Raw genomic sequence first — 27,280 nt, forward strand, 5'->3', positions numbered from 1 at the left:
ATGTTAAGACAGTCATCCAGGTGGTCAGAAACAATAGGATGGCAAGGGGTCAAATAAGGATAGTCTGCTCTCTGTGTCCAGTGACATTGAATGAAGGACAATGGGGTTTATTGTACAAAGTGATTTTTTTCCTATCATGGCTAGGCCCATATATGTACTAAATACAGAATCTGTTGCTGTTCGTATAATGTATTGTACTTTTGTCCTGTGTTAACCTTTACAGGATCAGTGTCCCTATACCGGGGCGGAGGAGCTAACATGCGGTAATGTGATTAGCATAACAGTTGTAAGTAACCAAACTTTCCAGGACATAGACATGTATTATATGGGCAGAAAGCTTAAAATACTTGTTAATCTAACTGCACTGTCCAATTTACAGTAGCTATTACAATGAAAAAAATACCATGCTATTGTTTGAGGAGAGAGCACAACAAACTTATCACAGCAACTGCTAAATAATGTACTTCCATTCAGTAGTCTTGCTCTGATTTGTCATCCTGAGGGTCCCAGAGATAAGATGTAGCATCGTTTTGTTTGATAAAACCCACCCAGTTTGAACCCCTGCTGTCTCTGGCTCCACACCCACCCCGCCATCTAGATGTGTGAAAGTTAGTGTAGAAGCTAATGATACATCATGTATGACATTCCTGGGAGTATGTCATCTTAAATGTTGTATTACCATATCATTTCTGTATGTTCTCTATAGTTATGTACTTGGAAAATGTATTAATTGACCAAGTCAGCACATTTGGGCAGACTTGATACAAAATATTGTCTAGTATTGCAATGCTTCACTGGATCAATCTGAAAATTCGCACACACTGCTGCCATCTAGTGGCCAACATTTAAATCACGCCTAAACTGCAATATATTATGGCCTCTTGCGTTTCAAAGATGGAAAAAAAAAAGCACGCATGTTTTTGGTTTGGATGATCTTTTACCAGATCTAATGTGTTATTCTCCTACATTAATTTCACATTTCCACAAACGTCAGTGTTTCCTTTCAAATAGTATCAAGAATATGCATATTCTTACTTCAGGTCCTGAGCTACAGGCAGTTAGATTTGGGTGTCATTTTAGGCAAAAAATAAATAAGTTATGATCCTTCAGAGGTTTAAAATGCAATAGGCTAGTCTACATGCCCTGTGCTACACGTCCCAGACAGAATTGCATCAGCAAGATTTAGAACTTCCCATAAAACCATATGGTAATAAAAAGGTGTAATCCAAATTGGCATGGCATTATACAGCATTTAATGGCACACTGTTGAGGGGGTAGGAAAAGACTTGGAGTAGTGAGTAATGCTTTTTAGAATTCCTGAACCATTTTCCAAACATGTCAGGGGTGCTGTTGCTTGACTATTTGCGGTTATGTGGGCAGCTTCCAAAAGGCCAATGCCATGTCATCACACCAGCCCCAGCGAGGGAGCAGAGGGCAGTGTGCGTATGTAGAGGAACAAAGACGATTTTCCCTCCACTCAGTAAGTCAGACAGCTATTCATTCACACCTACGTACATAGGACACAGGCAGGCCTCTGGGGCAGGAGAAAACAATGATGTCTCTGAGTTCTCCGCTGGTGTAAACTTCACAACTGGAGGATGAGGTCACTTTGGATTCAGCTGGCATGGCTGCGGCCACATGAGGCAATGCCTCAAAAATGAGCACAGAGGTGTTCGTATCAAGGCTGCTTTATGGGCAAGTGTTTGATGGATGAGCTGCGGACTGCGTGGGATGATCCGACCTTCCCACTACTTATATCAAGACTTTATATCCCAGGATGTTTCCTTGGATACATATGAACGCTCTATTGAGCAAGTCAATTGGCGGCAAATGAATTGACATTTGCTTAAATACAAAAGAACCATAGAACATGGTAAGAAAGTCGTAAGGAGGACCAAAGACGGACGAGTGGAAACTGAGGCAGAGGCCGATGGAGAGGCAGACATTATGATACACACCAATAGTGCAGGCACAATGGAGCATATTGTTTTCCGTGATCTAGTTTAGCGTGTGCTCCAATATTGAGTCAGCGTTTGAGGGATTAGTGGAGAAACTGTCTGCAAGGGATCAGAGCTGTGCAGAGCTCCAACAACAGACAGTCTTCCAGCTCTCCTCACTGGCTTCCAGTGCCAATAACCCAACAGGGAAACAACCAGAGACATGTACTGTATAGGGAAGCGCTTCAGAGCCTGACTCCATGGCTGAACTAACTGTATGGGGTCTGAGCCTTCCCCATCTCCCCATTCTCATAAATGAGTGTACAGTTGAAGTCGGAAGTTTACATACACTTAGGTTGGAGTCATTAAAACTCGTTTTTCAAACCACTCCACAAATTTCTTGTAATAAACTAGTTTTGGCAAGTCAGTTAGGACATCTACTTTGTGCATGACAAGTAATTTTTCCAACAATTGTTTACAGAGATTATTTCACAGTATCAATATTCCAGTGGGTCAGAAGTTTACATACGCTAAGTTGACTGTGCTTTTAAACAGCTTGGAAAATTCCAGAAATGTCATGGCTTTAGAAGCTTCTGATAGGCTAATTGACATCCTTTGAGTCAATTGGAGGTGTACCTGTGGATGTATTTCAAGGCCTACCTTCAAACTCGGTGCCTCTTTGCTTGACGTCATGGGAAAATCAAAAGAAATCAGCCTAGAATTCAAAAATAAAAATTGTAGACCTCGACAAGTCTGGTTGATCCTTGGGAAAAATGTACAAACGCCTGAAGGTACCACGTTCATCTGTACAAACAATAGTACGCAAGTATAAACACCATAGGACCACACAGCCGTCATACCGCTCAGGAAGGAGACGCGTTCTGTCTCCTAGAGATGAACCTACTTTAGTGCAAAAAGTGCAAATCAACCCCAGAACAACAGCAAAGGACCTTGTGAACATGCTGGAGGAAACAGGTACAAAAGTATCCATATCCACAGTCAAACAAGTCCTATATCAACATAACCTGAAAGGCCGCTCAGCAAAGAAGCAGCCACTGCTCCAAAACCACCATAAAAAAGCCAGACTATGGTTTGCAACTGCACATGGGGACAAAGATCGTACTTTTTGGAGAAATTTCTGATGAAACAAAAATAGAACTGTTTGGCCATAATGACCATTGTTATGTTTAGAGGAAAAAGGGGAACGCTTGCAAGCCGAAGAACACCATCCCAACCGTGAAGCAGGGGGTGGCAGCATCATGTTGTGGGGGTGCTTTGCTGCAGGAGGGACTGGTGCACTTCACAAAATAGATGGCATCATGAGGCAGGACAATTAAGTGGATATATTGAACCAACATCAAGACATCAGTCAGGACGTTAAAGCTTGGTCACAAATGGGTCTTCCAAATGGACAATGACCCCAAGCATACTGCCAAAGTTGTAGCAAAATGGCTTAACCTGTTAGGGCTAGGGGGCAGTATTTACACGGCCGGATAAAAAACGTACCCGATTTAATCTGGTTATTACTACTGCCCAGAAACTAGAATATGCATATAATTATTGGCTTTGGATAGAAAACACCCTAAAGTTTCTAAAACTGTTTGAATGGTGTCTGTGTATAACAGAACTCATATGGCAGGCAAAAACCTGAGAAGATTCTGTACAGGAAGTGCCCTCTCTGACCATTCCTTGGGCTTCTTGACTCTATTGAAAATGTAGGATCTTTGCTGTAACGTGACACTTCCTACGGCTCCCATAGGCTCTCAGAACCCGGGAAAAAGCTGAATGATGTCGAGGCAGCCCCTGGCTGAAAAACATTAGCGCCTTTGGTAAGTGGTCTATCAGAGGACAATGAGACTGAGGCGCGTGCACGAGGCGACCCCATGTTTTTATTTTCTCTCTCTTTGTACTAAAACAGATTCCCGGTCGGAATATTATCGCTTTTTTACGAGAAAAATGGCATAAAAATTGATTTTAAAACAGTGGTTGACATGCTTCGAAGTACGGTAATGGAATATTTAGAATTTTTTTGTCACGAAACGCGTCGGGCGCGTCACCCTCTTTACCCTTTCGGATAGTGTCTTGAACGCACGAACAAAACGCCGCTATTTGGATATAACTATGGATTATTTTGAACCAAACCAACATTTGTTATTGAAGTAGAAGTCCTGGGAGTGCATTCTGACGAAGAACAGCAAAGGTAATAACATTTTTCTTATAGTAAATCTGACTTTGGTGAGTGCTAAACTTGCTGGGTGTCTAAATAGCTAGCCCTGTGATGCCGGGCTATCTACATAGAATATTGCAAAATGTGCTTTTCACCGAAAAGCTATTTTAAAAATCGGACATAGCGAGTGCAGAGGAGTTCTGTATTTATAATTCTTAAAATAATTATGTTTTTTGTGAACGTTTATCGTGAGTAATTTAGTAAATTCACCGGAAGTTTGTGGGGGGTATGCTAGTTCTGAACGTCACATGCTAATGTAAAAAGCTGTTTTTTTTATATAAATATGAACTTGATTGAACAAAACATGCATGTATTGTATAACATAATGTCCTAGGAGTGTCATCTGATGAAGATCATCAAAGGTTAGTGCTGCATTTAGCTGTGGTTTGGGTTTATGTGACATTATATGCTAGCTTGAAAAATGGGTGTCTGATTATTTCTGGCTGGGTACTCTGCTGACATAATCTAATGCTATGCTTTCGTTGTAAAGCCTTTTTGAAATCGGACAGTGTGGTTAGATTAACGAGAGTCTTGTCTTTAAAATGGTGTAAAATAGTCATATGTTTGAGAAATTCAAGTAATAGCATTTCTAAGGTATTTGAATAACGCGCCACGGGATTCCACTGGCTGTTACGTAGGTGGGACGAAATCGTCCCACTGGCCCTATAGAAGTTAAGGACAACAAAGTCAAGTTATTGGACTGGCCATCACAAAGCCCTGACCTCAATCCTATAGAAAATTTGTGGGCAGAACTGAAAAAGCATGTGTGAGCAAAGAGGCCTACAAACCTGACTCAGTTACACCAGCTCTGTCAGTAGGAATGGGCCAAAATTCCCCCAACTTATTGTGGGAAGTTAACCGAAACGTTTGACACAAGTTTAAATTGTTTAAGGCAATGCTACCAAATACTAATTGAGTGCATATGTATCTGACCCACTGGGAATCTGATGGAAGAAATAAAAGATGAAATCATACTCCAATTCACATTCTTATTATTTCACATTCTTAAAATAAAGTGGTGATCCTAACTGACCTAGAGGGAATTCTTACTGATTTTTATTTTATTTTTTAACCTTTATTTAACTAGGCAAGTCAGTTAAGAACAAATTCTTATTTTAAATGACGGCCTAGTGGGTTAACTGCCTTGTTCAGTGGCAGAACGACAGATTTGTACCTTGTCAGCTCAGGGATTTGATCTTGCAACCTTTCGGTTACTAGTCCAACGCTCTAACCACTTGGCTACACTGCCGCCCCATGTAAGGAATTGTGAAAAACTGAGTTTGAATGTATTTGGCTAAGGTGTATGTAAACTTCCAACTTCAGCTGTATATAAAGGCGATGGGAAGAATCAAATCTAATTTTATTGGTCACATACACATGGTTAGCAGATGTTATTGCAAGTGTAGCGAAATGTTTATGCTTCTAGAGCCGACAGTGCAGCAGTATCTTAACAATTCCAAAACACAACAAAACCTAGTACACACAATCTAGTAAAGGAATGGGATACGAATAAATAAATACAAAATATGGATGAGCAGTGAGAGAGGCTAAGATGCAGTAGATAGTGTAGTATACAGTATATATACACATGAGATAAGTAATGCAAGATGTAAACATTCTTAAAGTGACATTATTAAAATGACTAGTGTTCCATTTATTAAAGTGGCCAATGATATCAAGTCTGTAGGTAGGCAGCCGCCTCTCTGTGCTAGTGATGGCTGTTCAATCTGATGATCTTGAGATAGCGGTTTTTCAATCCCTGTCCCAGATTTGATGCACCTGTACTGACCTCGCCTTCTGGATGGAAACAGGGTGAACAGGCAGTGGCTCAGGTGGTTATTGTCCTTGATGATCTTTTTTGCCTTCCTGTGACATCAGGTGCTGAAGGTGTCCTGGACGGCAGGTAGTTTGCCCCCGGTGATGCATTGTGCAGACCGCACCACCCTCTGGAGAGCCCTGCGGTTGTGGGCGGTGCAGTTGCCGTACCAGCCAGTGATACAGCTCGACATGATGCTCTCGATTGTGCACCTGTAAAAAAGTTAGTGAGGGTTTTTGGTGACAAGCCACATTTTTTCAGCCTCCTGAGGTTGAAGAGAAGATGTTGCGCCGCCTTCATCACACTGTCTGTTTGCGTGGACCATTTCAGTTTGTCAGTGATATGTACACCGATGAACTTAAAAAAAAAACATATCCACCTTCTCCACTGCTGCCCAGTTGATGTGGATAGCGGGGTGCTCCCTTTGCTGTTTCCTGAAGTCCACAATCATCTTTTGTTTTGCTGACATTAAGGTTATTTTCCTGACACCACACTGCATAGCCACACAGCTGTGGGTGAACAGGGAGTACAGGAGAGGGCTGAGAACGCACACTTGTGGGGCCCTGTGTTGAGGATCAGCGGAGTGGAGATGTTGTTTTCTACCTTCACCACCTGGGGGCGGCCCATCAAGAAGTCCAGGACCCAGTTGCACAGGGCGGGGTCAAGTCCCAGGGACTCAAGCTTAAATGATGAGTTTGGAGGATAATAGGGTGTTGAATGCTGAGCTGTAGTCAATGAACAGCGTTCTACACAGGTATTCCTCTTGTCCAGATGGGATAGGGCAGTGTGATGGCGATTGCATCGTCTGTGGACCTATTGGGCCAGTAAGCAAATTTAAGTGGGTCTAGGGTGGCCGGTAAGGTGGAGGTGATATGATCCTTGACTAGTCTCTCAAAGCATGATGACAGAATTGGGTGCTACGGGGCGATAGTCATTTAGTTCAGTTACCTTGGCTTTCTTGGGAACAGGAACAATGGTGACCATCTTGAAGCATGCAGGGACAGTAGACTGGGATAGGGATTGATTGAATATGTCCGTAAACACACCAGCCAGCTTGTATGCGCATGCTCTGAGGACGCGGCTAGGGGTGCCATCTGGGACGGCAGCCTTGCGAGGGTTAACACATTTACTCACGTCGGCCACGGAGGAGAGCCCACAGTCTTTGGTAGCGGTTCACGTCGGTGGCACTGTATTGTCCTTAAAGCGCGCAAAGAAGTTGTTTAATTTGTCTGGAAGCAAGACGTCGATGTCCGTGACGGGGCTGGTTTTCTTTTTGTAATCCATGATTGTCTGTATACCCTGCCACATACATCTTGTGTCTGAGCCGTTGAATTGCGACTCCACTTTGTCTCTATACTGACATTTTGCTTGTTTGATTGCCTTGCGAAGGGAATAACTACACTGTTTGTATTCGGCCATATTCCCAGTCACCTTTCCATGGTTAAATGCAGTGGTACGTGCTTTCAGTTTTGCCTGAACGCTGCAATCAATCCACGGTTTCTGGTTAGGGAAGGTTTTAATAGTCACCGTGGGTACAACATCTCCTATACACTTCCTTATAAACTTGCTCACAGAGTCAGCGTATAAGTCAATGTTGTTGTCCGAGGCTACCTGGAACATATCCCAGTCCACGTGATCCAAGCAATCTTGAAGTGTGGAATCTGATAGGTCTATCCAACACTGATCTGACCAAAGCACGGGCGCTTCCTGTCTTCGCTTCTGCCTATAGAAGGGGTGCAACAAGATGGAGTCATGGTCAGATTTGCCAAAAGGAAGGCGGCAGAGGGCCTTGTATGCATCGCGGAAGTTAGAGTAGCAGTGGTCGAGCGTGTTACTCTCGTGTACTGCAATCGATATGCTGACAGAATTTAGGTAGCCTTGTTCTCAAATTAGCTTTGTTAAAATCCCCAGCTACAATAAATGCAGCCTCAGGATATATGGTTTCCAGTTTGCATTAAGTCCAGTGAAGCTCTATGCTGGCCGTCTTGGTATCCACCTGAGGGGGGATATACACGGCTGTGACAATAATGGAGGACAGGTCTCTTGGGAGATACAGTTGGCATTTGATTGTAAGGAATTCTATGTCAGGTGAACAAAAGGACTTGAGTTCCTGTATGTTGTTAAAATTACACCATGAGTCGTTAATCATGAAACATACACCCCCGCCCTTCTAACCGGAGAGAAGTTTATTCCAGCCGGCGCGACGCACTGAAAACCCCGTTGGCTGTACGGACTCCGACAGCATGTCCCAAGCTAGCCATGTTTCCGTGAAACAGAGTATGTTACAATCCCAGAATGTGGATGGTTGAATTCGGCTGGGAGGAAATTCCATGCCGCATTGACTAGAGGGGAGAAGCTACCCTCAGAACAAGATGACGATCAACAGCATTATATCAAGGTCTTCCTGTTATCAAATGCATCTGGACTCCTCTTGATCCCACTGAAACCAGTCTTTTGATATTACACCGTTTATAAAGCAAAACCATCATGCTGCTACTTCATTATCAGTAACATGACAAGATCAAATGTAGCCTCTGATCTTGGAGACTGGTTAAAACCACACTTACGAAGTCTTTTCACCAGACCTGGGGGATACTTATTAGATTCCTGGTTTTGAAGACAACAAATCAAATGGCAGCAGAAGGGCTGTAGTCTCCCCTCCTGACCACCAGCTCACTTGATGTGGCATTTTCAACCGCAACATCAGTGCCCTGGGATGACTTTTCCCCTCTTTGGCTGTTCCCTCCCTAGCAGGAGTACTGCCCGTCAAATCCCTGTACCATTCATAATTCCACAGCTTTGACTCACTGTCCAGGCAGTCAGACCAGGACAACGGTGGCATAACTTCCTCTCCCTCTTTGTTCTGCTCTCACCCTCAGTACCCCTCTCAGTCCCCCACACTGGTCTCATGACTTCATTAGTTGAGAGGTGAGACGCACCACAGCTGGTCCATGTCTTCATTGAGGCTCAAGATATACAGTCCAGCTAAGGGAGACGTGACATGTTTCAATACGGCCCTGACCTGCCAGGTTTCTGTCCGCCCGAAGCTGACGCCACAGTGAACTTGGAGCGGGGCCTGTTCAGTAACAGCCAGTCTCCCTGCGAGACACACCTTTAGATCAGGCTGCCAGAAATGCCGAACTAGCAGAGCCGTTTTACCTCACAGCGCAGTGCTGAGGGAGCATATCAGGGGCTGGAAATGCCGAACTAGCAGAGCCATTTTACCTCACAGCGCAGTGCTGAGGGAGCATATCAGGGGCTGGAAATGAAGAAAGGGGGTTGGATGGGTTGAAGTGGTGACTGTGTCAAGCTCTACTGAAGCTGGGCCTGGATTCACAATAGAAATTAGGCCCACGAGTGTTTTAACAACGCATCTTTCCTACAAAACGGCCAAAGGCGTAACATGCGTTTCCCAAAACACTACGCAGAAAGAACGGTCGCTAAGTGCGTCGGAGAATGTGTCGATACTGATATTTTATTTAACTAGGCAAGTCAGTTAAGAAATTCTTATTTACAATGACAGCCTACCAAAAGGCCTCTTGCGGGGACGGGGGCCTGGGATTAAAAAAAATATATATAATAAATACAATATAAATATAGGACAGAACACATAACAAGAGAGACAACACTACATTAAGCGAGACCTAACATAGCAAGGCAGCAATATGTGATACACAGCATGGTAGCAACACAACATAACAATATGCGTTCTATTTCGATAGCTTTCTCCATTCAAATCTTTCCTTCACAATAGTGACGGAGCAGCTCCTAGAGATATTACCACCTACGGCTGCAAATATTGAGGTGGCTTATCCTAATGCTTACCCATAAAGAATGCACAAAAATCACAGATTTGGCACATCATTGCGCACATGTTAGGCTATACATGAAATATGTTAAGATGAATTAGACAGCCTACAATTAGCAAAATATAACTCAATTTATTGAACATTAACTACATTTCAATATGATCGAAATACACCTAAAGGTTACCCTTTATATTTGAATGCAGTCATCTCGGTTTTCATTTGTATCTTTTTATACGTTGCTTGTTTGTATCAATTGCAAAGACATTAGCAACTTTGTTCTGAGTCAGACAGACGGTTACACCATGCGATTCTATGTTTAATTGAGATGTGTCACTTTATTCACAGGAGGGCAACAACAAAAAATATACAACAAATCCTGTCCTATGAGTGGTGAGGCAGGTGTTAGATTACGAGCGTTTTCAATTGAAACGTTAATAACGGTGGTTTTGGGAAACAGCTCAGAGATTTAACGTTGCGCCTATGAAGGTTCCAACAATGAATTTAGCCTTAAGATGCAGTTGGGAAACCGGGCCCTGGCGTGTCTTCCTCCGCCTTTCTCTTTCCTTCCAACTGCTGTGTGACAAATGTATTAATACAACCATTTCAGTTCAGAGGCAGTGTCTTTTCCAAAAACAGCTGCTCTTCCAAGCCCAGTTATGAAATGCATAGATTTCTTTGACTTGCTTTCATGAGGCTCTCTGGTTAGCTACTAAGGGATTCTTCTTTGAAGGCTCTTTAAAAACAGGTTATGAAAAAAAATTGTCATGAAAGTAATGAATTCAGAGGCATAACTAAGACTTTATTGTGCTTAAGTGCCTCAAGCTTCACTGCAACCAATGTCATTTTGGTTCACAAGCAGACATGTATGCTCATATATTTATCCAACGGCAGCACCAGAAAATTACAGGCCTCTCCAGCCTCACAGTGAGTCCTTTATAGCAGAGTCTTTTAATGAGGGCTTGGTCTGTTGTTCTCAAAAATATTATTTTCTGGGTAAGTCAACTAGGCCTCCGCCTCTTCTGGTCATTCCAAACAAAAATACATCTACAAGTTCAATACTTCCGTCTCCCCAGGAAACATAACCCAAGTCATAGACGTTCTCTCTGCTACCACATGGCAAGCTGTACCAGAGCACCAAGTATGGGACCAAAAAGGCTCCTTAACTTCTACCCCCAAGCCATAAGATTGTTGAACAGTGAATCAAATGGCTACCCAAACGATTTGCATTGAGTCCTTTATCTTTTTTTTTTTACTGACTATGCACACTCACTGGACTCTAATCACACAAGCAATTGTCACATATGGTGCTGCTACTCTGTTTATTGTCCATCTTGATTGCCTAGTCATGTTTACCCCTATCTATATGTACAGTGCCTTCAAAAAGTACACACACACAATGTCAAAGTGGAATTGTGTTTGTCTAAATATTTACTAATTAAAAGCTGAAATGTCTGGAGTCAATAAGTATCCAACCCCTTCGTTATGGCAAGCATAAATAAGTTCAGGAGTAAAAATATGTTTAAGTCCTAAGTTACATGGACTATGCAGAAATAGTATTTAACATGATTTTTGAATGACTACCTCATCTCTGTACCCCACACATAGAGATAATTGTAAGGTACCACAGTGGAGCAGTGAATTTCAAACAGATTCAACTACAAAGACTAGGGAGTTTTTCCAATGCCTCCCAAAGGGCACCTATTGGTAGATGGTAAAAAAAATGACAGACATTGAATATCCCTTTGAGCATGGTGAAGTTATTAATGACACTTGATGGTGTATAAATACACCCAGTCACTACAAAGATACAGGCACCCTTCCTAACTCAGTTGCCGGAGTGGAAGGAAACCGCTCAGGGATTTCACCATGAGGCTAATGGTGACTAAGAACAGTTCAAGTTTAATGGCTGTGAGAAACCTGAGGATGGATCAACATTGTAGTTACTCCACAATACTAACCTAATTGACAGAGTGAAAAGGAAGCCTGTACAGAATAAGCGGTATAAAATCATTTCTGAACTACCTCGTACCCCTGCACATTGACTCAGTACCGGTACCCCTTGTATATAGTGTCATTGTTGCTATTTTACGGTGTTAACATTTCCTTTTTAATTTATCAAATTTTTCTTACTTTTTAACTCTGCATTGTTGGGAAAGGGCCCATACAGTAGAAGCATTTCACGGTAAAGTCTACAGCGGGTGTAGTCAGCGCATATGACAAATACATTTGATTTTGACCTGCAACACAACATTACTTTTGTCAAGAAATCAATAAAGTGAGCATTATCCATATTAAGCCCTCCAAAATCTCCCCTCCCTTGTGCTTACTGTAAGTGTGAAGGGAATGTACTTTGAGGTTTTAAATACAGGTAAAATATGTAACAAACATTACATAAAGTGAGGGACTTGAAGTGCCCTATATCCTCTGGGTATAAGAGAGAAATCCAATGCTAAACTACACATGCAGTCTATGTAATTGAATTTCCAGCCATACACACAGCACAAATCTCCGCCGTAAAGTAACATTCTTATGCCTGTGTGGATTGTCCCCACCTCCCCATTCCACCAGCTCTGTACCTCACACTGAATGCTAGCAGTTCATTTCAGCTGAGGCTGGAGAAAAGGGTGCATAGTTATCGGCGCAACACACCATCCATAGAGTCAGCAGCTCAGGCCAACATAAATTACTCAATGGTGTAGTGAAAAAGGTCACATGCCAGTAAATCCCGGGGTGTCGTGCTGCTGTGTTCACCATACCGTCATGTGACCTGCCTTTTGGATGTTCTCATTAAGCCGTGGAGAATAGAAAAGACGGATGAATGTGAAACAGCATTCACCTATTTGGTACTGCAGGAGTAGTTGGATGGCATTTCATCTCTAACCTCCAGTTATGGTTTCCCTAATCATTTGCTCATGCTCCTGACTGATTGAAAAGAGCATGCATTTTATGGAGTAGAGGCTAACAAAAACAAGATAATATTTTTGATTGATTAAATATGTCTGAGCCAAGATCCATTTAAAAGCATTAAAGTACATTTATGTGAACTCGACATAGGAAAGCTCACCTTGTGTCTTTCTACAGTTCAGTTCCCACTCGAGATCGCACTGAACTCAACCTTGAGTATCCTTAAATAAATTTACAACTCCTATGTGGATATAGCACTTAACGCTCAGTCTGATAAATGGACCTTTCTCAGAGGCCGGAGCGTTTCGGGGAAAGCACATTCTAGATACACACAAACGGAAAGTGGAAAGTTTTTTCTGACAGGATAAAACATTGAGCTCAAACAACTCCATGACTCCTGCTCATCTGATGGATCAGGTTACCCATGGATGTGGAAATCAGGCTGATTCTCCTTTCCATTTCATGTGCAAAGTCTGTCCAGGCTGAAGTGTACTACAATTCTGTGCCTACTCTTCACTTTACTACTCAGGACATTTTCATCCTGGATCTGTTGTTATCCCAAACCGCAGTAGCCAGCTACTCTTCTCATCTGGGAATTTCAAGCCCTCCATTGGAAAGCTGGGAGAAGAAAAAAAATAATCTTCCACTGCTTTGTCCCTATTTCTGAGTTCTCGGTTCCAAATGGCTGTTTAGCCTGACCATTCTCTGTGGATTAGAGAACTATATAGCATTACAACATGTAGCTCCTGCCCTCCCCAACACCAAATAGTTCAGCAACAAGAATTATACATCGGTGTAAGCTGTGGAAAGAGCTGTTTCACCCAGCATGAAGGGCTGAATATACAATATCAAGCCAACGGTCCACTTCAGAGGCCATGCTGTGCCACAATGTGTACGCCTTAAAGAATGTGATGCAAGAGTGCTCTGTGGGGGTAGAGAATTGATCACTGACTGGCTTCCATGTGACTGAAAGAACACTACATGGCTGCGTCGGACAATTCAAGCTAACGCATTGTGTCATTCATTCCAATCAGACCTCTTGTCAATGCTGTCTGGTTTCCTCTCTAAAAACAACTTTAGGAGACGATCATTTTGATGTCAGCGTCTGAAGGTGCGTCCCCAAATAGCACCCTATTCCCTATATAGTGCACCACTTTTGACCAGGGCTATGTAGGTGGTAGGGTGCCATGTGGGACTCAAACAGTACCATGTAGACTTACCTGCTGACGGCCAGTGTGAGCTCCCCCATGCAGGCCTTGATCCTGTTCTGGGCCTCCATGTGCGTCATGGTCTCTGTGCTGTCGCCATTGATGGCCAGGATGGTGTCCCCAGGACACAGGTCCCCCTGTGCAGCCTTACTGTCTGGTGTTACCTAACCACCAAACAAAGATGGACAAAATAATATATTAGGGTGGAAGTGCCACACCCAGCCAAAATGCAATAATAATGACAGTCTATTCAGGCTGTAATGCTAACTACCCTTAGACTATAGGTTTACATATCCTAACGCTAGCAACAGTGAGTGACACAGCAAAATGAGCAAACAGCCACTTAAATCGTTATTGTTAAGGCTTGGTAGTTTAAATTGATTCCAGAGTTCAATGTTGTCAAATTGTGAAATGAGTGTCAAAGCATTGATAGCCACCATTATTATATGAGAAGCAGGTTCTAAAACAATGAAATTCAACTGTGGAAGACAAAATGTGCCTTACTACCTAAATAAAATCATATCACCCAAATCTACAGGATGTCAACAGGAGTCCACCCAATTCCCTGTATGATGTACTACTAGGACTCATAAGGCTCTGGTCAAAAGTGGTGCACTATATAGGGAATAGTTTGGTTTTTTTGAGACGCACCCAACACATGAGTGCTGTCCATCCGAACGGCCCTCTAACGAGACCTGTTTGACACAGATACAGTGCAGGTTCTTCTCTATGGTCCTCACTACAGATATATTAAGCTCCTGTGGACATTTTTCTGGGCCCCGGAGGGAGGAGGTTTCAAGTACGTTTCCCCTTTAGACACTTGTTTACATAACAGCAATTTTCCATAATTACACCCCCCCCCCCCCCATCACACATCTTTTTCCATGCCTGCATTACCGGACATCTCGATTTGGCAGACAGCGGTCAAATGAAATCAAGCATCACAACATTCCGTCCCCCCATATAACTAGACCAGCCATAGGAGGGGGCTGTTTTTTTGTTTGCACCAAAAGAAAAGTAATGAAAGAAAACAGTACAGATTAAAAACAATGTGTACGGTGAGGTTGGAAGAACAAAATGGCTGATATGAAAACAACACCACAAATATAAGTACAAAAAAAACATTCTCAATTACAATTGTACATGATATACTCAGTATACAAGAGGGGTGCCCTTCAACATCCTTTCTCTGACACGCTTGGATGAAATCAATATTTTACCTCCTGTGACATGAAAACTTTGTTGGACCGAACTCTAACCAATCCATACTTCAAGCAGAGTGAAGATGTTTGTTCAAATGTCAGACGTGTCACTATTCTGTAATCAATTTCTTTAAGTGCTGTGCTTTCACTTCATAAAAGAGCAATTGCAACTTGATCTCAATATGGCATATTACTCTGAATGCTGTCTGCAAGTTATAATAGGATAGATTATCATTGGGACCAATGGTTGCAACACAATTGTGTTAAAATAATGTTTTGACACAGCCCATTATAAATAAAATGGAAGCCGACAGTTTAATAATTTAAGAACAATGTTAATGTTCTTGGGAAACCCTGATCTATAGCACTTCACAATATCTATGGAGAAAAAGTGATTCCACAGCAGGAGAGCAGGCCAGCACACTGAGCAGTGCTTTGAGAGGAAAAGCATATAAATTCATGGCCTGTGAAAAACTAATAGCCGAGACAAGAGTTTCAGTGTGGAATGCCTAATTTACAGCCTCTGACTCCCCTCTCGGTCACAGGCAGTCCCAGTTCCGGTAAACGTAGGGGTCACTGCCATGGGGTCTGACTGTGCCTGAGAAAACAGAGGTGTATTGTGAATGATGTGCAGTGTCACGGTGCAGGAGGTTGTGTTGTTATTGTAGAGGGACAAAGACCAGGGTCAAGGCATGAATGGCCATCCATAGGAGACTCACTCATGCTCTCACACCAAGCCTCCACAACAGGCCTTTAATTATCCAGAACACACGCTCGGATGCATTCACACAAACTCCCAATGATACACATTATACTGACGCTATTAGCAAAACGAGCAGTCCCTGTTTATATGTATGGAGGATGTTTGGTGAAAGGTTCAGAGTCCAGATCCCTTCTTAGGCATATTTTATGAAAATCGATTGCATGTATATTCAGTGCATTCCTTGAGCAATCTAAAAACATTGAGTCACTCTAGAACGTGGTCCCTTCACACAATGAGACACAGTTAATCAGTAACACATTGTCAGATAACGCTTAGCATATTACATTTTAATGTCACACAAAGGCCATGGGGCCTGCCAAAGACTGAGCTAGTCCCCCAACGTACAGTAAGTGTTTGCTTGGAAACAGTAGGATCAACAGTGCTTGGTGAGGTGTGAAATAAGGCAGGGTCAAAGTATTGTTTAGTGTCATCATTGTGTGCCCCAATACAGCAGCATTCATCTGAACAGTTTTGCCCTGTGGGCGGACTGACCGCTAGGCAAGGCAACAGAAAGGCTCACATGGTGAAACACAGGAATGATGTTGGCAACCAGACAAACAACTTTGTTTGCTTGCTTGTTGATGGAGACGCTTATGGAAAAACATTACTTGCTACTTTACAAAATTCCCAATGCCGTTAGATTGTCGCACTCTTACAAAGGAGTTGAAATGAGCCAATGCCATAAACAATGGAACAGCTTATGAGTAAATACATTGGCTCTCTAATGAGACGGCAAAGCCAAGGAGAGAGCTCCTGAACTTCAATACAGCCAAGGGGAATGTCGTCACCTACTAGGCTGCGTACATGACCATGGCGTCAGTCATTGAGTAACACTGATTCCAATTGGTGTAGCTAAATGTCTGTTCATTGCAAATGAGTCCACTCCTTGCACTGCAGTCCATTGACCAATATCCATTATTTTATTTGTGACTGCTAGAATTGTATAAATTAATTTGTCATTTGTATGACGGTAATTGAAACCATGTTGAATGCCTCAAGTGCTGGAAATGGCTGCAGGAAAATATTGGCAGACAAAAAGTAAGTAAATCTAATTTGTCTGAAAGCCACATGACTCTTAGGTATGCAGCACAAAGACAGAACGCTTAGGGGCACAGAGACAATAGCGGGGTTCAAATACTCATACTAGCCATACTATTTGTGACGTGAATTGAGTATATGGTACGGTTATTGGTCATAGTATGGATATCGTTAGTATGCCAAAGGTTTCCGGATGTCGTACTAAATTCGCCAAAATATGAAGAATACACGCAGAGGACACTATTTCCGTACTTTAGGGCCCATAAGGCAATTCTTCAGGAAATAGGCGTTGCTTTACATCGTTTTCAGATTTGAAGAAAATGGCAGAAAATATGCAGCTGAAGTACAATGACAGCAGATACAAATTCATTGCTTTAATTATGACAAACATTAAGAAAATCTTGAGCAATGTAATAAAGTAATGACTTCTCAAATAAGTTACCTTACACGTTATGTTGGCTGACAATTTGTTAGCTACGCTGTCCTTACGAACTGCATATCATTACAGCAGTATGTACCGGTATGTTGTTAGCTAGCTACCTAACATTAGTTGCCTAACGTTACCTATACATCAAACTTGCCAGTATATTAACTACAGGCTAACTAACTACTTGAGGTCGACCACTTATGATTTTTCAATGCCGATACAGATTATTGGAAGACCAAAAAAAGCCGATACCAATTAATCGGCCGAATTATGACGCGACGACTATTTCTCTCTATACAATCTGTATTTCATATACCTTTGACTATTGGATGTTCTAATAGGCACTTCAGTATTGCCAGCCTAATCTCAGGAGTTGATAAATCATAAACAGCACTGTGATCAAGCATTACTAAGAGCTGCTGGCAAATGCAGTAAAGTTTGAATGAATGCTTACGAGCATGCTGCTGTCTACCACCTCAGTCAGACTGCTCTATCAAATTATAGACTTAATTATAATAAACACAGAAACACGAGCCTTTGGTCATTAATAAAGGTCAAATCCGGAAACTATAATTTCGAAAACAGAATGTTTATTCTTTCAGTGAAATACAGAAGCGTTCCATATTTTATCAAACGGGTGGCAACCCTAAGTCTAAATATTCCTGTTACATTGCACAACCGTCAATGTTATGTCATAATTAGGTAAAATTCTGGCAAATTAGTTCGCAACGAGCCAGGCGGCCCAAACTGTTGCATATACCCTGACCCTGCGTGCAATGAACGCAAGAGAACTGACACAATTTCCCTAGTTAATATTGCCAGCTAACATGAATTTATTTTAACTAAATATGCAGGTTTAAAAAAATACTTGTGTAATAGTGTGTATTGATTTTAAGAAAGGCATTGATGTTTATGGTTAGGCACATTTGTGCAAAGATTGTGCTTTTTTCGCAAATGCGCCTTTGTTAAATCATCACCTGTTTGGCGAAGTAGGCTGTGATTCGATGATAAAATAACAGGCACCGCATTGATTATATGCAGCGCAGGACAAGCTAGTTAACCTAGTAATATCATCAACTATGTGTAGTTAACTAGTGATTATGTGAAGATTGATTGTTTTTTTATAAGATAAGTTTAATGCTAGCTAGCAACTTACCTTGGCTCCTTGCTGCACTCGCGTAACAGGTGGTCAGCCTGCCACGCAGTTTCCTCGTGGAACGCAACCGGCGTCCAAAAATGCTGATTACCGATTGTTATGAAAACTTGAAATCGGCCCTAATTAATTGGCCATGCCGATTAATCGGTCGACCTCTTAACTACCCAACATTTATTGACTTGATTATTCTTGTCAAGCTTAGCTAAATGGTAAAGTTGTTGTGCGTTCTCAATGAACATTCGGGTGCTTTCGTAAATTCACTCTAGCTAACTACTCCAATTTCAGAGCATTCTCAGAGCGCAGAATAATGAAATCAGGAGCGCGCAACACCCATTGAATATGGCCGGTGTCAGTAAACGTAGGCAGAAGAGCATAATTAAATTGTTGCCAGCAGCACAGTTAGTCACCAACGCTCTGGATAACCAGCTCTGCTAGGGGGTGAGTAAAATGGTCAGAGTGGTCTCATTTGTGTCTGGAAGAAGCTAGCAAGTCAGCCAACATTAGCTTGGGTGCTTGGCTGATGTTGAAAGGTCAGAATGCTCAAATCAACCCTACTCCTCGGCCCGAGCGTCCAGTGTGCGCTCCGAGAGCGAAACGCTCTGAATTTACAAACGGACAATCTGACAACGCTCTGAATTTGAGCATACTGGCAATCCAGATTGAGTTTAAGAACACCCAAACTAGTAATTTGTTATGCTAACTAGCTAGCAAGAGGTTGCATAGCAACAAACTTCCGGTAGACAGGCGAAGAGCTAGTACACTCAACTGAAAGGATACGGTTAGTTTACAGTATACTAAAATGACATACTGTATACTACATACTTAATGAGTATATACTATGTTAGTATGAGTATTCACACACAGCTAATGTGTTCAGCACTATGGTGTTAGGGAAAACAATCATAAAACAGCAAGTGAACAAGAAAGACCTGTAAATCCAATTTAGGAAGAACCAGGAAAAGGTAAAAAAAATATGTATTTACTGCCTGGTAGATACATCCTTCTCTTAAAATCACTTCAGAGGAAAGGAAAATATCACAGAGTTCAAATGTCGGTGAAGTAAACCTCTCCTTACATTTGAAAGGAGGAACTTTTACATTACGAGTCAAGTATTGACGACTCCAGCTTTATCTACTCAGAGACAATACATTTTTGATAAAGAGTAAATGTCAGTGACCTCAGTCACAGTCAGTAGAGAAAATACACAAGACAATGGTTTGTAAAGGCTTGATATGTATAGACCTTATGAACAGGATCTGACCTTGGTATCAGTGTGTAGGCCCACTACAACTGTATAGCCTACCTATGGAACAAATGTTTCCAAGAACGTTGTGGGAAAGTTATGTAAAATAACCTAAATATAACCTTTAGGGAACGTTACGGGAAAGTTCTGTATTAGCCGGGAATCATCCATTCTCAGAAAAGGAAACTTGTGAATAATCCTTAATAAAGACACATTTTTGGATGAAATGTACATTACATGGAGCAGTGAACTACTGTCCCAGAGGAAAAATGCTTGTGAATTGGCACCATTAGCTGGCCACTTGCCTCATATCATGCATGAGAGTTGAATTGACATTGATTTAACAAGGTTTTATCGCACAACTACCATTTTCTACACATCCCTTCAAAGTGCTTTGGCAATAACATCAGTGACCTGGCTGGGAACCCTGGCTTGCAATTTAGATGCACGAGTCCTATGGACTTCACATTCATCAACTCCAGCTTAATTCCCCAACCTCAGAAAATTAGCACCTTTAGCTACAAACCAGCTGCTGCTATCAGGACTGTGTACAGGGATCTAGAACTTTCACTGTCTCAGAGTGCAGGTGTTCCAGATCATGAACTCGGATATGCGCAGGGGAATCGTCCCTCTGTGTAAAATAGAGTGCCGCTGAGCACTTGGATGGAAAAAGTATCTCGCCGGTTAGGCATGTCTGCTCTGCTTTTTCCTAAATGGTTACGCTGAGCTTGAACCATGTGGGGGTTGGGTTGTCCAAATGTCCCCATGTGGATTCCTTATTGTAACCTTGCTACATCAGTACTGCATATGGTGTAGTACGTACACTCATGGTGCAGTATAGCAGGAATGCAGTGAATGTGATTAATAGCAAGCCGGGAATACTATATCAGCAGAATTGAACAACAATAGATCTACCGTAGCATATAACTAGCCCCCTGGTTCAGTGGTTCTCAAGCCTGGTCCTGGGGACCCAAAGGGGTGAAAATGTTTTTCCCTATCACTTAACACCTGATCCAAATCATCAAAGCCTGATGAGTTGGTGTGAATCCAATGCGTAGTGCTAGGGCAAAAACAAAAATATGCACCCCTTTGGGTCCCCGGGACCAGGCTTCAGAACCGTCGTCCTGGATGAGCCCAGCTGGATTCCTTTCCCACCATTATGAGTTTTTTTTAAGTTGGAGTTGACTACATACGACACTTCGACTTGGTGTTATGGACTGGGTCCGACGCTCTTTTAAGCCCCATTGGATCTCACTGTACCCTGTGATTAACGTCACATATGGCACCCTTTTTCCCATATAGTGCACTAGTTTCTACCATTTGGGACGCACACAACCAGTGACATCGGCCAAAATCTGACAAAGCTTGAATCATAGCCTTGTTATAGTGCCAATAATGCAGTTTGGGTATGGTATTGATCTCACCCGGCTTAAGGAAGATTTGAGAAAGTCTAATAATGTCTTGGCACAATGAAAACCACAGTCATGATATCAGATGATCAGTCCTTACACTGGACAAAGTCAAGGTACTGTAAACTCAAAGCTCGTCAGGCCTTTAAAAAACAACTAGGCCAAGTGATTATGTCAATGGCCTGGAACACGAAAGAGGGTACCTTCAGCTGACCTGGAGTCAGTCTTCTCTCATGAATCAAAAAATTACATCCTTGGTTGGAGTGGTAGTTAAAGGGTCTGGAATCTTACAGCTGAGACAACAGCTGGAATCCCTCAGCAGCGCCACAATCTCTGATGAAAAACAAATGTTAACACCCAGCCCACTCCAGGAGCCCACCACAGTTTACCCTTGACTGAGACCAACCATTGGCTACTGCCAAATCCACTGCTGGCCCCGACTCATTCAGAACCTTTAAATATGGGTAAAGGGTCGATTTCTGAGGCAAAGCAAGATTGTTTGAGCATTTGGTCACTTATGAACTTTTATATATTATATTGATATTATACATGATTATAGCCTATTATATGGATAATATGTGACAGCCACAGTAAGCTACTGTGTGGTTAATAGTATATCATGTGGGTGTTGCAAAAAGTACAGATGGGCCAATAGACACTCTGCACCGCATCATGTGGCAACACTGTAGAAAGTTTGTTTGGGTCTTCTTGGCAGACAGAATGATAGAGGCCTCATTGTATCAGTCTTATTATGGCGTCTGAGCACACAGGCGACGTCATTGAGACCATCTCAATTTTGAAGTAGTCAATTTTCTTCTACTACTACTTCTATGAGTTGGTAAACAAAGTAAAAAGGGTGCATACTGCCACCTGGAGTGCGTGGTTTGAACAGGTATAAAGCCAAGCTTGGCGATTTACTGCCACCTGCAGTTAAGGAATGTTTACTCACAAATACAATTAATTTGCTGATCCCTCCTGACAACCTAGATAGAAGTAATAATAATAATAATAATAATAATAATAATAATAATAATAATAATAACTCCTTAACCCATAGGAATTCCCACCAAGTTGACTACTTCAAAATGGTTAAAGTCCTCAACGGGAGAATGACTGCCACGGAAGTTCAAGGCCAACCGCAGTACTGCAGGCATTGTTTTCAGAAAACAGGTCAAATGGTCAATCTTCCTGTAAATAAAACATTTAAATTTTAAAAAAGCACAAAAGTTGAGAATAATTTAGTGGCATTTTTTTTTAAACTAGGCAAGTCAGTTAAGAACAAATTCTTATTTACAATGACAGCCTAGGAACAGTAGGAACAGCCTTGTTCAGGGGCAGAACGACAGATTTTTACCTTTTCACCTCAAGGATTCGATCTAGTAACCTTTTGGTTACTGGCCCAATGCTCTAACCACTAGGCTACCTGCCGCCCCAAACTGCTAATGGCAGTCTGCAATACCCCGGTCAGCCTTCAACTTGAGTTAATGAGGGGGCAGCACTGCGCTAGCCTGCAACGTCACATCCAGGTGTAGCTCAATTTGCTTTTTATGGATCCATGAGATGCGATCTTAACCCACTTCATATGGCTTCAATGCGCAATAGTCTTCACATAGGAATGAATGGTGTCACGTGATCGATGGCTTTGTCCATTCATATACAGTCATTGGGCACTGCCCATGCTAAAATAAGCTTTTGGGCCTTAGAGTCTTCTATCGTTGGGTGTATTCAAGCATTAAGCCTAATGATGCCGACTGTAGACCAAAGTATGCAAGTGAAATCGGGGGAACTTTATATGTGACAGCCGAAAGTGGACACTAACAGCAAGGCTCAGATCAACATGGAATCAACGTAGCCAGCCTGCTCTCAGACGTAACATAGTAAATGTATATCTGAAACACTCAAATGAGTATGATATGTTAGGCATGGTTACATAAGACAGGTTACTTAAGGCAAAAATGTGAAACGTCTAGCAATCAAAAAATTGCGTGTTTAGATTCAATCACTGGCAAGTTTAGCATTTTAACAACTACTTACCAATTTTTCGCTACTTTGCATGTTAGATAACCCTTCCCCGAACATTAGCCATCTAGGTAACTTTAGCAAGAACTAATTGGAATTCTTTCAATTTGCAACATATCATAGAAATTATAATTTGTAACATATTCGTAGTGGATGAACATCCATAATTAATACATACCATACGAAACATAACAATTGGACTGTTTTCAATTTACATTTACTATGTTACGTCTACTCCTGAGTCCAGGTTGACATAGCGGCTTTTGTTTCTAAAAGTTGTATCAATGTCGAAATATTTCCTATAACCCCATGTCAAACAGTCAAATTGGAAACAACGTGTTTACAATTAATTGGTTAGAGAAGTCTATCGCTTTTCATTTGTATCCCCTGTAGTTTTAGAACAGAGTTGGTTCCTGTTTCAGAACGTATTTGGCCACGGTTCGCGTGGGTCATACAAAAATATCCTAATGATTGGTTGACAAACAGTGCCTCCCACAATGCAGGTGATGGCTGCATGATGCAGTTGGTGAGAAGCAACTGCAGCGACTTTATCAAAATTGCATGACCTTTGATCACATGATTTTTGTGAAGTTCATGCAGTCGACGTAGTCGCACACAACTATAATGCAACACTTAGAACGGCGATGACAATAAAAGTGATCCACTCGAACGCGCCCATTCCCTGTTGGCAGAGCAGATTAACAACAGTGGTCGCATTTCACAATGACCGCATGGTAACACACTACACTTCATTCAACAGTTGGCTACTTTACCATGCGAGAAGACCGTACCAGTTAAATTGTATACTACATGGAAAGTGAACACCTAATAGATACAGAATGTGTGGGTGTTTGGGGTAATAAATAGCAGCCCTACAACGGCACAATGTGGTGAGTGCCACACTTGAATAAACTTCGACGCACAAGCCGGAGGATAGTTTACCGTCTGACTTGAACTACAAGAAGCGGGACATTGCGAGCCTCGGAGAATATGCTGACAACACAATCACGTAAACACTTGGATGTGAATATGGTCAATTGAAAATCTGTGGTTTTAGAAGGATTGAGACGGACAGTCGATCAGTGAAATGTGTCAGCCTCGTTTGTGTATACATTTTGGCATTATTCTTTGTCGAAATAAAATCTCAATTCACAATAAGGGGTGGTGACAAATTACATAAATAATTTCATTACACGCAACGCAACAATCATATTTTGACATGAAAATAAATAAAAACACATTTAGATTACATACCCTCGAAATAGTTAACGGTGTACTAAAGTCCCTTCCACCGACCAGTCGAAAACCCCAAGGTGAGGGTCCCTTCAGTGTCACGGTCTGGGGCATAGTTGATTTAGAAAAATTATATCCGTAGGAACTGTGCGATAAACTGTGCAAAACAACTAGATTCACCACCTATGAGCTGCTAGGCAACACTGTCTCTGTCGCAAAAACTTTCTCCTCTACTTGATTCAACTTTAAATAATGAAACCGCCTCTGACGTGTGATGGGGAGTTGTTGTGTGAAGCCGCCTGACTGCCCGCCTCGCACACAGTTTAATATGAATGGGAGGGTGCAACGAAACGCGGCTCCATGGAAACGGTCCACTCTTTATTGGTTTAGAATGACAGACCATCTAAATTAGAAGTACATGTTGTAGTTTTTTAACTAAAGAAAAAAGTACAACATTGGGATAGATGGGACATTAGACTTCAGTTCCCAGGGTCCAATTAGTAGGCGCATGTGTATAGTAGGACAACTTTTTTTTTAAACACCTGCATATACACAGGCAGCCAATCAGGCAGCCAATTCTGATCTTGTTCCACTAATTGGAATTTTGACCAATCACATCAGCTCTTTTTCAGATATGATCTGATTGGTTAAAAGACCAATTACTGAAGAAAAATTAATCAGAATTGGCTGCCTGTGTAAATGCAGTTTGAGCCTGCTTGGTGTCACACTTTTGCTCAAACTAACACACTTAACTCCAACAATCAACTAATCCGGATCTTCAGTTTAGAATGCAATTTGTTAGTCAGTCGTGTTTGCTATGGATGGGGAAAAAGTGTGACTCCTCTGGCCAGGGAGGCCCTAAGTGAGATTTGGTTAGGGCTCCACACCTCGAGGGAAAACATTTTATTGGCCCCACTCTTGACAACGAAGAAAACATTTACGTTTTAAAGTTAATTTCCTACAATTCTGCACATTTTTCAATGGGGCAGAGAGAAAAAAATAGCAGTTTTAAAGCAAAATTCCTACAATTCTACATATTTTTCCATGACTTATGCCATGTTAATATGATATCTGAGTGAGAATGACTAACAAAATCAATGGAGGGACCGTGCCTGGAGGTCAGGGCCCCTGGGCACATGCCCTGCGTGCCTATTTTCGATAGCTGGCTAGACTAACTACCAATCTAAAAATTTTCATGGCTAAATGCCAGCTAATTGAGTGACTGACATAGCAAGAGAAAAACTGCTGATGCACAATGAAATTGCACCTGGTGTGTTTTAATGCTCTTACTCTCAATAGCAATTTGAGAGCCCTACTGAGTTCCTACAAAAAGCGTCCGAGAGCCCTAAGCGACGGCTTATACCTGAAGCCGGCCCCAAGGACTGGAGTTGCCCATCCCTGACTTAGACCAGAGCCTCCCAAACTCGGTCCTGGGGCACCCGCTGGGTGCAGGGGGGAGACCGAGTTTGGGAAACCCTGACTTAAATCAAATCAAATCAAATGTATTTATATAGCCCTTCGTACATCAGCTGATATCTCAAAGTGCTGTACAGAAACCCAGCCTAAAACCCCAAACAGCAAGCAATGCATGTGAAAGAAGCACGGTGGCTAGGAAAAACTCCCTAGGAAAAACTCCCTAGAAAGGCCAAAAACCTAGGAAGAAACCTAGAGAGGAACCAGGCTATGAGGGGTGGCCAGTCCTCTTCTGGCTGTGCAGGGTGGATATTATAACAGAACATGGTCAAGATGTTAAAATGTTCATAAATGACCAGCATGGTCAAATAATAATAATCATAGTAGTTGTCGAGGGTGCAACAAGCACGTCCGGTGAACAGGTCAGGGTTCCTTAGCCACAGGCAGAACAGTTGAAACTGGAGCAGCAGCACGGCCAGGTGGATGGGGACAGCAAGGAGTCATCATACCAGGTAGTCCTGAGGCATGGTCCTAGGGCTCAGGTCCTCCGAGAGAAAGACAGAAAGAGAGAATTAGAGAGAGCATATTTAAATTCACACAGGACACCGGATAAGACAAGAGAAATACTCCAGATGTAACAGACTGACCCTATCCCCCCGACACATAAACTACTGCAGCATAAATACTGGAGGCTGAGACAGGAGGGATCAGAAGACACTGTGGCCCCATCCGATGATACCCCCGGACAGGGCCAAACAGGCAGGATATAACCCCACCCATTTTGCCAAAGCACAGCCCCCACACCACTAGAGGGATGTCTCCAACCACCAACTTACCGTCCTAAGACAAGGCCGAGTATAGCCCACAACGATCTCCGCCATGGCACAACCCAAGGGGGGGCGCCAACCCAGACAGGAAGACCACGTCAGTGACTCAACCCACTCAAGTGACGCACCCCTCCCATGGACGGCATGGAAGAACACCAGTAAGCCAGTGACTCAGCCCCTGTAAAAGGGTTAGAGGCAGAGAATCCCAGTGGAAAGAGGGGAACCGGCAAGGCAGAGACAGCAAGGGCGGTTCGTTGCTCCAGCCTTTCCGTTCACCTTCACACTCCTGGGCCAGACTATACTTAATCATAGGACCTACTGAAGAGATAAGTCTTCAGTAAAGACTTAAAGGTTGAGACTGAGTCTGCGTCTCTCACATTGGTAGGCAGACCATTCCATAAAAATGGAGCTCTATAGGAGAAAGCCCTACCTCCAGCCGTTTGCTTAGAAATTCTAGGGACAATTAGGAGGCCTGCGTCTTGTGACCGTAGCGTACGTGTAGGTATGTACGGCAGGACCAAATCGGAAAGATGGGTAGGAGCAAGCCCATGTAATGCTTTGTAGGTTAGCAGTAAAACCTTGAAATCAGCCCTTGCCTTAACAGGAAGCCAGTGTAGGGAGGCTAGCACTGGAGTAATATGATCAATTT

The 27,280-nt window shown here is 42.4% G+C and overlaps 1 protein-coding gene across 1 annotated transcript in view; it reads right to left on the reverse strand.

Annotated features, from left to right (window-relative positions):
• The window catches only part of pdli4 (PDZ and LIM domain protein 4), a 38,463-nt gene extending 13,861 nt beyond the window's left edge, over positions 1–24,602 (reverse strand). Inside the window, 2 exon segments of the mRNA NM_001141910.1 lie at positions 13,914–14,065; positions 24,413–24,602. Coding sequence (NP_001135382.1) covers positions 13,914–14,065; positions 24,413–24,505 — 245 coding nt within the window. The 5' untranslated portion in view covers positions 24,506–24,602.
• Between the last annotated feature and the right edge of the window lie 2,678 nt (positions 24,603–27,280).

Source organism: Salmo salar, chromosome 04 (genome assembly GCF_965601325.2).
Source record: "Salmo salar chromosome 04, fSalSal1, whole genome shotgun sequence".
Classification (NCBI taxonomy): domain Eukaryota; kingdom Metazoa; phylum Chordata; class Actinopteri; order Salmoniformes; family Salmonidae; genus Salmo; species Salmo salar.